This window comes from Panulirus ornatus, chromosome 11 (genome assembly GCF_036320965.1).
Source record: "Panulirus ornatus isolate Po-2019 chromosome 11, ASM3632096v1, whole genome shotgun sequence".
NCBI classification, from domain to species: domain Eukaryota; kingdom Metazoa; phylum Arthropoda; class Malacostraca; order Decapoda; family Palinuridae; genus Panulirus; species Panulirus ornatus.
In genome coordinates, this window is record NC_092234.1 from 11,546,289 (window position 1) to 11,560,527 (window position 14,239).

General features: G+C 44.1%; 1 protein-coding gene across 1 annotated transcript in view; it reads right to left on the reverse strand.

Annotated features, from left to right (window-relative positions):
• LOC139751278 (nitric oxide synthase-like protein) overlaps positions 1–14,239 on the reverse strand; it is a 55,109-nt gene that overhangs the window by 25,642 nt on the left and 15,228 nt on the right. Inside the window, exons 6-15 of the mRNA XM_071666591.1 lie at positions 13,302–13,443; positions 12,755–12,894; positions 11,949–12,123; positions 10,509–10,610; positions 6,684–6,976; positions 5,464–5,608; positions 3,842–3,952; positions 1,514–1,578; positions 1,129–1,164; positions 113–292 (exon numbers count right to left, since the gene is read on the reverse strand). Of these exons, the coding sequence (XP_071522692.1) occupies positions 113–292; positions 1,129–1,164; positions 1,514–1,578; positions 3,842–3,952; positions 5,464–5,608; positions 6,684–6,976; positions 10,509–10,610; positions 11,949–12,123; positions 12,755–12,894; positions 13,302–13,443 (1,389 nt within the window). The remainder of the gene's footprint in view (positions 1–112; positions 293–1,128; positions 1,165–1,513; positions 1,579–3,841; positions 3,953–5,463; positions 5,609–6,683; positions 6,977–10,508; positions 10,611–11,948; positions 12,124–12,754; positions 12,895–13,301; positions 13,444–14,239) is intronic.

Consider the following 14,239-nt stretch of genomic DNA (forward strand, 5'->3'; position numbering starts at 1 on the left):
TGACGTTCTCATAAAGCTTTGACGAATGAAGTAGCAAGATGGAGGGAAGATGACGGAAAGGAGGCACCACAGGACCAGGTAGTACATATTAGCAGATGCATCCTCGTCATACTTAACGCCCAGTGCTGGGCCCGTGTCGACGGGCGAGGGGGAGCCGTAGTCCCGGCCGTCGTTCCATCGGCGCCTAAGTTTGGGAAGGAACTTCGAGATGCTGTTCCGCCATCCCTTGTGCTGAGGCTGACTCTTCTTCTCTAGGATGTTGCCTTCCTCAGAAGCTCCACTGCCAATGCATCTGGAAGAGAGTTTGTGAGCGCATCACATCATCATGTATATTTGATGTGCACTAGTGTTGTATTGCAACACACACACAAGCAGAAGGTTGACAAAAGCTGCTGGATCTTCAGTCAGAATAAACTGGGATAGAAAGTGGATAGAAAATTACCACAGTGGAAGGGGACAAAGGAGGAGAAGTCTTCTGGAAATGGATTGAGGTCGCCATTGGCGTGCTGCAGGCGTCTGTCTTGATGTCTTTGCTATTTCTTTGGTGACGTCAGCAATGGACAGCTTTTCCATAAAGCTACAGGAGACCATGGCATGAAAGTGAGCAAGAAACTTGTAAGAAAAGATGAAAAGAAGCATTTTCATAGTATAAGAGTAATGGAGGGATAGGGTAAACTGAGTAATGAAATTGCGAAAGTAGACAGCAAGCAGTTGTATGATAGCATAGAAAGGTCGAGACAGGGCTCCAACATAATAGGATTCCCTTCCCGTATAGTACAAATGGGTAATTATACAGACACACACACACATTTTTTCTCTCTCATATATATATGTGTATATATATATATATATATATATATATATATATATATATATATATAGGGGAGAAAAAAATACTCCCCACGCATCTCCTGCGTGTCATAGAAGGCGACTAAGAGGGGCGGGAGTGGGAAGAACAGAGGAAGCAGCCAGGCGAGATTTTTTTCCTACCCTCTAATTCTCAGTCATCTGTTCTGGATGCTGTCTTTCTCACGCGGGAAATCACACACACACACACACACACACACACACACACACACACACACACACACACACACTGTAAATGAAATATAAGGAGACTAAGCTTACTCTTTGTTGTAGTTGTAATGTTGCCAGAAGGTCAGCCTGCAGGAGAGAGAAATGTAATTTCAATTACATTTAGCTACAGGACCACACATGATATGGAGACTTGGAGAGATGACGAATGAATATAAACAAGATTTGGAAACAAAAAGAAATGGTATATGATCAACATACAGAACAGTAATGTTACGTTTAATTGATAGAGATATATATAAAATTTCTGCCCATGTACTTGGAGAAATCTTTTGCATAGCTAAACACAGTTATGATGAAGTTTATTCCAAACAATTAGGAACTGAATATTTGATCCTCTGAGACACCAAGAACTAAGTTGACCATCATAGGAAATTGTATTGTAGGGGAAACTGACAGTGATGTGAAACACACGAACTTTTGGTCATCAGGCGTCGTCGTGTCGTCTTTTCCCTTGATGTTGTAGAGGTTCTGGATAAATTTCTGTGTGGGAGAGGAAGGGAGAGAACGCTGGTGAGAGGCTGTGGTGTCGTGAGAGGAAGGAGGAGGTGATGGAGATAGGAAGAGAGAGGGAAGAAGATGCAGAACTGAGACGTTTTGACTTGAGAAGACGGGAAGAATTAAGACGTTTTGATTAGGAAGACGGGGAGAATTAAGACGTTTTGATTAGGAAGACGAGGAGAATTAAGACGTTTTGATTAGGAAGACTAGGAGAATTAAGACGTTTTGATTAGGAAGACGAGGAGAATTAAGACGTTTTGATTAGGAAGACTAGGAGAATTAAGACGTTTTGATTAGGAAGACTAGGAGAATTAAGACGTTTTGATTGGGAAGACGGGAAGAATTAAGACGTTTTGATTGGGAAGACGGGAAGAATTAAGACGTTTTGATTGGGAAGACGGGAAGAATTAAGACGTTTTGATTGGGGAGACGGGAAGAATTAAGACGTTTGGATTGGGAAGACGACGCAGCGGGAGATGAAATGAGAAGAGGAGAAATGTCAGAAAAAAAAGAGTTAAAAGAACGAGATGAGAATGAAAAAGCAAGAGAAAATGGTGATGTTGATAACGATTATGTTACCTAACTGGCACAGAAGAAGGGAGAAGTGGAGGAAGATAGACAACTCAAAAAAAGCAGGACTAAGAAAATTAAAGAAGAGGAAGAGAAGTGGATTAGAAATGAGAAAAGAGAAAGAATGACAGGAAAAAACTGAATAAGAGACAATCACATCGATAGAAAGGAGGCTAATGAGAAAGGAAATTCGAAATCAGGAGAAGAGAGGAACACTTAGGGCAATAGAATGGAGTCTAATGGTTGAGAATATAAAGAGAATATCACACTAAGTATGGCAATTAAACAATAGATGTAACGCGCGCGCGCGCGCACACACACACACACACACACACACACACACACACACACACACACACACATGCATGCATTCAAACAATACATCGTGGGAAGAGCACTGTAGGGAGGAAGGGCTTAGCGGTATTAAACATATGTAACCTCTCACAGAATTCTCATGAAAGGCACAGTCAGAATTGGGAAGAAGTGATCATGTGATGACGGAGTGTGATGAAGTGGTACAGGAAGATATACAAAGAGCAACAACGGAACCTGACTGGAAGAGATGATACAGTAGTGGAATTTATACAATAACTCGGCCATATCTGTTGTAACAAAAATAGGGAGACGGTTTTTTTTAGTCAGGAACCGGAGCTATGTGATGAAAAGTTTTGTGAAATTTATCTCTAGCCTTAGATACAGAGGAAATATTGAGAAAGAGGCAGGAGTGGTTCTGTAAAAGGCGTCAAAAGGACAGAACAAACGCGTATTGTGCTGTGACGAAGATACAGGAGACACTCCAGTCAACTAGCACTCATTAGGTATAGAAGGTAAGAAAACAAGTACAGGAAGTTGAGAATGAGTGATTGCTTGGCCTGTAGACCGTCAGCGTCAGGCTAAAACCACCAAATGAGTAATCGTTAACACCTTTTCAGGTATTGAGGCTAATTCTAGGACCACACACACTCGCATTCTGCATATGGCTCATGAAAATGGAGGGAGATAAATATTATAGACATGGTTGAGGATAACTGACGAATATTGTCTCTAATGAATTAGAAAAGGGAACCAGAAAGCAAATGGATGACTTCCTGCAGAGGATGAATTACCGACGTGAGAAAAAAAAATATGTTTCAGGCAAAGGAAGTCTAATATAACGATTCATATTTCTACAAGAAAGTGAGCTAATAGAGAAGGTCCAGAGGAAAGCAAAAAATATGCTACCTTGAGTTACTGAACAAGCCTAAATGCCTTAAATTTGCCCATCCTTGAAGAAGGAAGAGTGAGGTGTGATCTAATGACAACCTTTAAGTTTCAACCAGTCAGATGAGGTAGACATTGAACAGTTCTTCGAAAGATGTTGGGATAAAACAACCAGAGGACATTAACGTGGAATTGAAGCGAGAATCTTGTTATATAGATATAAAGAAATAATTTTATTGTATAAGAGTTTGGATCATTGGAATTCACTGAATAACGAAATAATAAACTAGTATCAAACATCTTCAGTGAATGTTCAGGTATTGGGCCTGACGAGTGTAAAACTCTTTCCCCGTACAGTACAAATAGGTAATCACACACACACGCACACACACACACACACACACACACACACACACACCAAGAGATATATAACTTCTGCTTCCCCATGTGTTCCCTCGAGGCCCCACATACATACCATGCCGTTCTGCGGAGGCTCGCCAGCACCAGTGGTGGATGCCAGTACTAGTAACAGCGCCTCGCTCGCCAGGTTGGTCCTGTTGACTTCGTAGTCGGCCATGCACAGCACCTGCAGCAGGACGGGCACAGATCACTTCCAAGGTGTTGTGTGTGGCATGGAGAAACAGACGGTGTGTGAGGAGTGAGTGCTGTCTACACCAGCATAGAAATACGTTTCGTTATATCGACCGTAGGGGGAGGAGGAGGAGGAGGAAGAGGAGGAGGAGGAGGAGGAGGAGGAAAGCTATCAAAGATTGCGAGACTCAGTATTTTTCTTTTTTTTTTTAAACTACGAATGTCTGGGGGATGATGAGTAACTAAGTGGGGCTAAGTATGATGTTGTCTACACCCAACCCACTTTAACGTTCGAAACTCAGCTTCGTTAATGCATTAAGCACGGATGTGTATCGCCAGGCTAGGATAGGAAATCGCCATCGACAGTCGATAGGAAATCGCCATCGACAGTCGATTCCCCAAGTATGAAGCTTAGTGAAGTCAGCGACATCGTCACTTCTTTTTTTTTTTCTTTCAGATGAACAGGATGAAGTCTAGCTTTCCATGGTGTCTATTTAATGGGGACGATATACCAGTGGAGGGTCTTAGGTATGCGGTATCCTACATGTTCAAAGCTTGATAAGGTCCTTCTTGTATGGACATAATTGGCCAGTGAGGGAGGGATGTGGTCCAAACATAGTGCTGCCTCAGTGGGTCGTTTTGATGTAGGTTCTGCTTAGAGCTTTGACGAACTTCCCGTGCAAGTGTAGTGTTTCGTAAACCCCTGGGTCAGTGCCATCTAAGATGACGTCTTCCTTGTGTTTGCACAGTGGTTCGGTGTGAGGTGGTGTGAAACCCACCGATGTCATTCAGTTAGTGGCTGCCGCCGCCCTTGTCTTGCGAAACTTGTACAGCAAACAAGTGGAGGGATTGGTTCCTGAGTCTTATAGTGTCACTTCCCAAAAGTCTTTAGATATTTTCTTTTTTTTTTTTTATCTCCTATGATGAGTATAAGTGCGATATCTACTTATTCTCCCCCCCCCCCCACCCCGCTTCCCCACCACACACACACACACACACACACACACACACACACACACACACACACACACTTCCCCCCCCCCCCCCACAACTCCACTCTGAAGGAGGTGTATTGATGGAATGTCTATGATGTTGCATTTTAGCATCAGTGACTACTACAGGCGTTCACAAGCAGGGCAGCAAGGTACGCTTTTATGGGTAGCGTGATTCATAGGCTTTGGCTGGATATAAGTTTTCATGGCGACGTCCACATAGCTTAATGGTCACCTAAACCACCAGGATTCCCATTTATGTCCAGGAAAAGGATTTTAACTTAATTGAAAGGATTTCTATGTCTTAGAGAGTCACTTTGTGTCATCATATTTTTGAATTTGGTGGCTTTTCCACCCGCTTGCCGTAGAGAAAGCACTGAAACACGTGACTAATTTCGTATGCTTTCAAAAAGAAGAATTTGTATAAATTTTGAACCCTCAGAGGGCGAAAGAAAAGGATAATTATTTCATCTAGTCTACTTTTGCCATCTTAAGAACATCTTGTAGTACATACGTTGGGATTGAAGTTTTTCTTGAAGACGTCTGAGAGGTAGTGAGCGTAGAGCTGGGATTTGCCCGTCTCTGTGGCGTACAAGATGGTCACACGGATCCTTCTGATCAGGACGCTTCTGTTCAATGTGCTGGCGAACAACACTCCTCTGCCAAGCGTATGATTTGCACATTAGTCATATGATTGAGGGATTTTTGAATAGGAGGGGAAGCTGGAGGAAGTGCAGTGCTTTAGGGAGTGGCAGTGGACATGGCAGCATGGGATCCACGGTAGCCGAAGTGAGTCATAGGGTGGTGGAGGGGACAATGTCCCCCGCGTTCATTGATGAGTGTGTAGAGGGAAAGGTCCTTGTTTGTGAGGGCAGAGATGAGTGTTTGAAGGTAGAGTACTCCCGATGGTGATATATGAATGAGAGTCTTGGGCTATAACAAAAGGGTAAACGATTGGACGTGTCGGAAAATGTGTCTCTGAATCTGATGCGTGGTTAAGGAGAGTTGATCATGTGAGGATGACAGTGTAAGAGAGAGGCGAGCTAGCAACCTCACTGTGAATGAGAGACCTGACCAGATTGTGCTGAAATGGTTTAGACGTAGGGAGATGAGCGGAAAAAAGGCTGAATAAAGGAGGTTCTTTATGTCAAAAGGGAAGGGAAAGCCTGAGAAAGAAATAGGATGATAAAATGAGAGATGCGCTGATATATCGTGGCCCAAGCATCCAAAAGGGTGAGAAGCGTGCACTGGACATAATTTATTTGACCAATGTGGCATATGGGGGACGACGTTATCCTTGGGCTAAACCAAGCCTTTTGAAGCGATCATGGTAAACCATGGAATAAGTTCAAGAGACATGGTTGTGGATAACACGCCTTGGTTGTGGTACATTATAAATGATCAGCTTGGGAGTGGATGTGTGCAAATGAGGCAGTTCATTTGCCCCTGGCGTCAATTCTTTAAGGTGGGAGAAATGGTTAGGTAGAAGATAAATTGGAATTGTGGTTCCTTCTTGCCAGTTTAAGACTGTAAGGTATGGTTGCTGTATTTCTCGTAACATCTGTAATAAGATGTGAGTATGATTTAGATAAATCTGTAGCCTGGGCATTTGTAAACTATCTAGTAATAGTTAAAAGAAGTTAACAAGAATGGTTGTTTAGGGGTTAATCTTCCCGGCATATGAAGGTGTGTTATGGTTCATAATGCCACATTTAATGTTAGAGAGAGACTCACATGATAACTTTCCTGAAGATCCTCTTGATCCGGTGGGCGTCGTCATCTTTTCCCAGTAGCGCCTTCGTCTGTCGGGCGTGTGTAAGCCAGGCGGGCTCCTGGTACTCATAGGCGGGCTTGAGGTAGTAAAGCGACATCTCCTGGTGGAAGACAGGCGTGAGGGAGCTCGAGATGGGCGGGACTATCCACACCCAGTCTGCCGGGCACCCGCCCCGCTGGCGGTGCTCGTTCTCCATGAATTGTATGAAGGACTTGGCCGCTGTGTGATGGTCTACCAGCGTCACCTTGGCCTCCTGCACCATACAGAATATACAGTCAGGTCGTTTCCCTGACAGTGACCCACACACACACACACACACACACACACACACACACACACACACACACACACACACACACACAAAGAAATGACCGAGGAATTGGTATTTACGCGTTTTGCCAAAGACCGAAATCCCTGGCGAAACTTTAGATTTGGACTGGGTGTTTATATCAACGATGACCCATTTTTGTTATTGTATAGTGTTCAACCCTCGTTCCAGATAGATATAATCGGTGCGCTATTTCTCTTATAGTATAGTGCTCATCCCTCGACCCAGATAGATAGGTCACAAGCAGACGTGCGTACCCAGTTCATTAAACTACTGTTGATCTCAGTCACATTTTACTTGATTGGTTCCAAGGCTGTGTTGCGAGTTCACTCACACGAACTCCAAAACTGGATTTCAAGTTTATCTCGCCAGTCCTTAACCTGCGTCTCTCTATAAAAAAAAAAGAAAAAAAATTGTCCCCTTTTCTTTGCTCCTAGTTTATTACACCACTTGTGTCTCTGCCTCCAGTTTATCAAGCCATTCCCAAACTTGTGTGCAAAGATAGGCTGATCCAAAATCTGTCTCTTACATATAAAAGTTAATCCTTAGCCTGCATTCCCACTTTACCAGGCCAGTCCTGATCCTGTTTTCTAAGTTAATGATGGCACATGCGAACTACTCTTGATGTTTCCCACTAGAATATGAACTTTACGTGTGATCATTAGGTAGTACAAGTGCCTTTGTGTCCAAGACCATCTGCGCTGTGTGTGTGAGCGGTGTTTGGTTGGCTGAGCTAAATTTAGGCCTTATCAACTGCCAGGAAGTACGTCGGTGTCAGGCAATAGCCACCTTCCACAAAGCCTTTAACATGAACCTTTTTAGGTTGGTAAATATATTTCAAAGATCACTTCCACTCTTACCACGTATTTGGCTCACGTTTTAGCTGTGTAATTTCTGATGAGCGACGTACTACCCTTTTCAATGTTTTTCTTATTGTAACTTACCATAAATAGTTAATAACATTCTGAAATGGAAAACATTTAATGCGTTGTAATTACCATAGAATATCCTAATGCACGACCAGTAGCCCTAAGAATTAGCAGAAAGCTAGAAATAGAATTATCTACGTTTTCCTAGTATTGAAATAAAAACAGAAGTTACTGCTTTACCATTCTCTTACATTCCTCTATCACAGAAAACCGAATGGTCAGAATTATGCCAAACTTGGCTATACTTTTACTTTTAGCATTTTAGCAGAAATGTCAATATGTCGGTCCACATTTCTTATTGCCTGATTCATCTATATCTTTGTTTATTCTAAGGTAATTTAAGATAAATTGCTTATGTTTTTAAGGGAATTTCTGATTAAATGTCATTATCATCTTAGTGCCCGTTAATGTATTGACGGAAATTTTGAAGGTCAAATAGATACGGCTGTAAAGATGGTGCCGCTGACATGGATGTGACATGTCCATTACGATGGTTATCTCTTCGTGGGGACGAGCTACTGCTGCTGTTGTTCTGCCCTTCCAAGATCTGAATCCGTAATGCTTATCGGATTGTTCTCCGGATGGGAACGTAGTCGTGTGTTATTTTTTTGTATCGAAGTTTTAGTTGTGTTTCCAGGTGTTAGATAGGTCTGTTGCGTGCTACTACCCCGGGTGTTTTGTGGGGATAAATGATACTGTTCTTTACATCTGCTGGGGAAGATTTCGGTGACCTGTACTACATCGTAGATGACCAAAAGTGTTCGGTATCATGTTGTCTGGTAGTCTGCATTGTATTCGCTTTACTGATCTTGCTTTGGAATTGGTACTTTGTTTTTTTTTTCCAGTCTTTTTATAATGGTTTGACTACAGTTTCAGTGGTGGGAGTCAAGTTTGTGTGACCAACGGTGCATTGTGGTGAAGCCATTGGTTTGAATAGGCTGTGATTTATTCATTTTCACATCGTCTTATCACTCTAGTGTCGTTGTGCTGACAACACTGGGCATCCAGCAGTGTGGAAAATTAACAAGACTGTTGGAGAGAATAACATCCGATTTTCTTATGTTGTTTCCAGTCGTATAGATAGTAAAGTGAGGAGGTTCCGTATGATGGACTGCACCGAATTCCACCAGTTTGGCTAGAGTCTGTCCTACTTACAGTTGTTGCTGTGTCTGAGCATTTACAGTGCCAAGCATTTACAGGTCTACCAGTAAGTACAATTCATCTTGGTGTCGTGTATAAAGTTACATTCATAACCGGGTCTCTGCAGGTGAGCATATCCATAGGTATGGTATCATCTTTAAATGGGTCAAAAAGCTTGTGATTTATCGATTGTTTTACCATACCTGTCTTTCCGGTGATTTTATTTTCTTCTGATCTGTCGCTTTGGTAAACGTAATAATTGTGCTTTTTTTTTTTTCATTTTTGCGTGGTTTTATCTTTTGGGGATGTTTATGAATACCAAGTTTAGATTATAATGTTGATACGTTTTGACTGGTTCGTGGTCTGTTTCTAATCAAGACGTTATGATGGATGAAAGTTTGTTATGATTGTCACAACAAGAATTCATCTTCGAACATGCTCACACACAGCTCGTGTGGGTTTTTCTTTGTTCTTGCCTGGAGGGGACGTTTCAATTGTCCTGGTGTCTATTCCCACTTTTCTAAAATTGCTCGTAGTCATCATGCCACAGAGCACTTATACCAGGGTCATCCTCAGAGCCAGCCTTGTCGTAGGTCCATTTAACATCCTGTTTGTCTTACTTCTCCCTTCAACACAGTCATGAAAGTTCTAGCGAGAAGATTGCAACATAACGTGTCATATGGCACCTGTAGCTTGTTCCTAGTGTCACATGAAACCTGTAGCATGGCCTTAAAGTCATGTTTTAATTGTAGCTTGTTCCTTGGGTCTAGTGTGAATATCTGGTGATCTTCCTGCAGCCAGCTGGACTCTAGGGTTTGACACACCTGGAATGCTAGCACGACATGCCACCACTAGCAGGACCTGCCGCTGCTGGAAGGATAGCAGGACCTGTCGCTGCTGGAAGGATGATAGGACCTGTCGCTGCTGGAAGGATGGCAGGACCTGTCGCTGCTGGAAGGATGGCAGGACCTGCCGCTACTGGAAGGATAGCAGGACCTGCCGCTGCTGGAAGGATAGCAGGACTTGTCGCTGCTGGAAGGATAGCAGGACCTGCCGCTGCTGGAAGGATGGCAGGACCTGCCGCTGCTGGAAGGATGGCAGGACCTGGCGTTGCTGGAAGGATGGCAGGACCTACCACTTATGAAAGGATAGCAATACCTGCCACTACTAGAAGGATAGGAGGACCTGCCAGTACTGGATGGATTGCAGGATCTGCCGCTGCTGGAAGGATAGCAGAACCTGCCGCTGCTGGATGGATAGCAGGACCTGCCGCTGCTGGAAGGATAGCAAGACCTGCCACTACTAGAAGGATAGGAGGACCTGCCAATACTGGAAGGATTGCAGGATCTGCCGCTACTGGAAAGATAGGAGGACCTGCGGCTACTCACCTGGAAGGAATGTAGGACGGCAGTGTTGATCTCAAGGGCAACCTTATCTTTCCAGAGGGTTATATTGGAGCCAGTGTCCAGATCCATCATCTCCGCCACCAACTTTAAGGAAGAGAGAGGAGAAAAAATTAAGACCTCCCAGATACTTTGAATTGATGACATAGGTTGAAAGGTAACCCAGAGGAAAGAAATTAATCATTCATGAAGCGCTGAGAGCTTACATAGCGGGTCGCATATAATGCTTACTTGGACATTAGTGATGTGATCTAGTTTACGTCTTTAGAAAGTTGCAATGACCTCACGTGAATGATGTAAAAAAAAAAATTATTCTTGTTCATCTTTTTGATGGAAGACCGTAAGGTTATTTTATTTGTGTACTGTAAAACATATGTGTTCTTTTATATGAACTTGTAGTTCAACGAGGGCCAAGGGCTGGCCATTCCGTCGAATGGATAATCATTATGGGGACTAGGTGTGCCTTCATGAATGATTAATTTCTTTCCTCTGGGTTGCCTTTCAACCTATGACATCAAAAGTAACTTTCACTGAACAGACCTCTCACTTGACTATTCATTCCGTTGACCATGAAGACAGTGGACTAATCTTTGGTCTTCTTGCAAGGTGCAAGAATATTTAGAGATTTGGAGATTATTTCGGAAGTGTGTTAGTGTCAGTGGAGGTAGGTTACCTCGGAAATAAGTGTTAATGTTAGTGAAGGTAGGTTATCTCGGAAATAAGTGTTAATGTTAGTGAAGGTAGGTTACCTCGGAAATAAGTGTTAATGTTAATGAAGATAGGTTACCTCGGAAATAAGTGTGTTAGTGATAGTCAAGGTAGGTTACTTCGGAAATAAGTGTATTAGTATTAGTGAAGGTAGGTTACCTCGGAAGTGTGTTAGTGTTAATGAAGGTAGGTTACCTTGGAAATAAGTGCGTCAGTGTTAGTGAAGGTAGGCGCTACCTAAGAGAGAGCCGAGTTCGTGTTCTGACTTCCCTGTGATTCTAAGGTGACTGAGGGACGCCCACGACCCTTCAAGGGAGGTTCCTGCATCTGAATCCCGTGGCGAATCTGTGCTCGATGCAGGATTTGCTTAGTAATGAAACCCTGGATTCAGATACAGAGAGCAGAAAACTGTTTTCATCTTAGATCATGAGAAACAAGTTGGCGCATGGCAAGGAGTCTCTTTGGACTAGAGGGATGAAATGGTCGAATTAAAGTGATTGAGATATCAAACATCTGGAGTCGAATCACCATGCACTAGTATTCAAGGTATATAAGTCATCGTACCGAAGTGGGCACAAGAGTCATATTAAAAATGTCGTATTAAAGGCTTTTTTGTTATGGAATTCTGTCAGAATGAAGACATTATGCTGAACGGGGTCAGATTATCGTGCTTAAAGGCGTCAGCATATGCAGGACAAGTTTGTACGTGTCACCCACCTGGAGGATGTTATATCGCTGGGTGTCGCACAGGTCACGACAGGCGATCTCTGAAGACATGTACCAGCCGTTGAAGGGCGCGGCCGGGAACTCCACCCCTCCACAGTCGAAGAGCATGGACGAGACGGCTGGGAGGGCGAACCACTCCAACCCCAGCTCCTTGAACCACTCGTACCTGTCACACAGGGTTGTCACCTCAAAGCTACAGTTCCAAAGACCATTTGTGGTAGTCCCAGCTCATATGATGTAAGGGGTTCTTACCGTTTAGAAACACTCGCATTGGGTGTCGAAGTGTGTGCAGTGAAGGTTTCAACACATTCGCTCTGAGTGATTAAGAGAGATGTCAAAGAACCTCCTCGTGGAGTTCGGGTACTTGCAGACCTTCCCATTCTCTAGTTGGTGCCGTGTGTGTATCTGTGGCCTCACCACACTTTAGAGGGTTTGCTGGCACCTCCTACTCGATCAGACTTTTGGAAGTGCTAATGCAGTGGGATCCATCGCACACTATATGGGAGAGCCACCTGCATCATAATCACTCTCACTCCAATGGACAGATGAGAAATTTCGACACCCTCACACGCACTCTTATTTTTTTTGGTGGAGAATTATCCGGAGCACCAACACACTTTCTCTCGTTGTGATGCACAGGCAAGCCCATCACTCCCACACTCGCCAAGAAGGGTTGAGTGCGTCCTCAAGCACCACCACACTCATTCTAGCTCCTGTGTGATTGAGGGACATGAAGGCACTCTGAGTGATTGAGACACACTTAAGCACTCGTTGGAAACACACCATATCGTACTTACTGTGGGTGTTGGAGGGAGACCCGCAGCACAAGCTCATCGGGTATTTGGAACCACTGTGGGTCGCCGATAGCGGCGGACAGCACCAGAGGCAGGACGTCGAACCTGCCCCGCGACCCGCGCCAGCCCATGTCCTCGCACATCTGCACCACACGCGATAGTCGTCATCATCAGACACATACGATAAGAGTCTCTCTACCACGACCATATGACCCAAGGATATCATGGACCTGGCCTTCAAACTGAGCCTTAAGGGTCAGGTCAAAGGCCAGACCATCCTACCCAGGGATCGCACCGTTGTGCTCTAGTCTAGGTTAAAAACACTCCCGAGACGTGAAGTTGTCTCCTCATATACATCTTTATCTTGTGAGCTGGAACACCCTCTTTCTTTAGCAATGAATAGGTTGTGTAATCATTTAAGATAAGCAGTCTTTAAGCATCACTACTTCATCTACCTCATTTAGATATACAGAGAACTAATTTATAGATACGGACGTTATCAGTCATTGTCCTAATCCACTTGAGATCAACGAGTCAGATCGGTTCGAACCTGCGTGAACTTGACGTAGGCCGGGTCGCCGGTGACAGAGCCGTCGGGGTTTTCGTAGCCAGCGTAGCTGATGAGCTGCTGGTTCCACACTCGGAAGTCTCGCTTTCCAAATCTTCTCTCTGGGAATACTGTGATGGTTGACCTGTACGATAGGGTTCGTTTCTGTCGGTTATCATTACCATGAAAGGGGAATCTGTCTGTCAGTTTGTAGTCACGGAGGGGAAGTTGCCAGACGCACGAGGACTAACCTCAAATGTCCAGTTGTCAATAATTCATCTATTCCCTTGGTTAGGATGGATGTTGCTAGCTATTAGGATGAAATGTGATCTGAGAAATATTTGTGTAGAGCGAGAAGATTGTGTTAGCAAGTTGGGAGGTATGGATAGGGAAAGTGGCGGGGTTATACGTGCATACCACTGAACAATGCCATCCGCCGTTCAGGGTTTGGTGGCATGTGTTTGGAGCGAGTGGTGGTGGTGGTGGAGAGGGGGGGTTTTATTGCGGCCAGAGAAGGAGAGGGTGGTGGTAGTGAGGAAGTGTATGGCAGGCAGGGAGGGAGAGGGTAGTGGTGGTGAGGGTGTGAGTGTGTGACAGGCAGGGAGGGTGAGGGTAGTTGTGGCGAGGGAGGGTGTGTTGGCCCTACGCAAGAGCCAGCGGACGAGAACCCGTACTGTCACGCGCAGTAGGGAGCATTGCAAATGATTTTTTCTTCTAGGTTGAGATTATGATCCAGCCTGGTTAAGCGTGGACTGTAGTAAGGGTTTAAGGCAAGGTGACCCGACGGTAAAGTTGCGGTGAAACTTTAGAAATTGGGAGGGAGTCGTCCCGTCTTTGTACTGGTCACACCCGTCATATCGTCCCCAAGCATCATCATCAAGAATTATCACCAGTATCATTGTTACAATATATATATATATATATATATATATATATATATA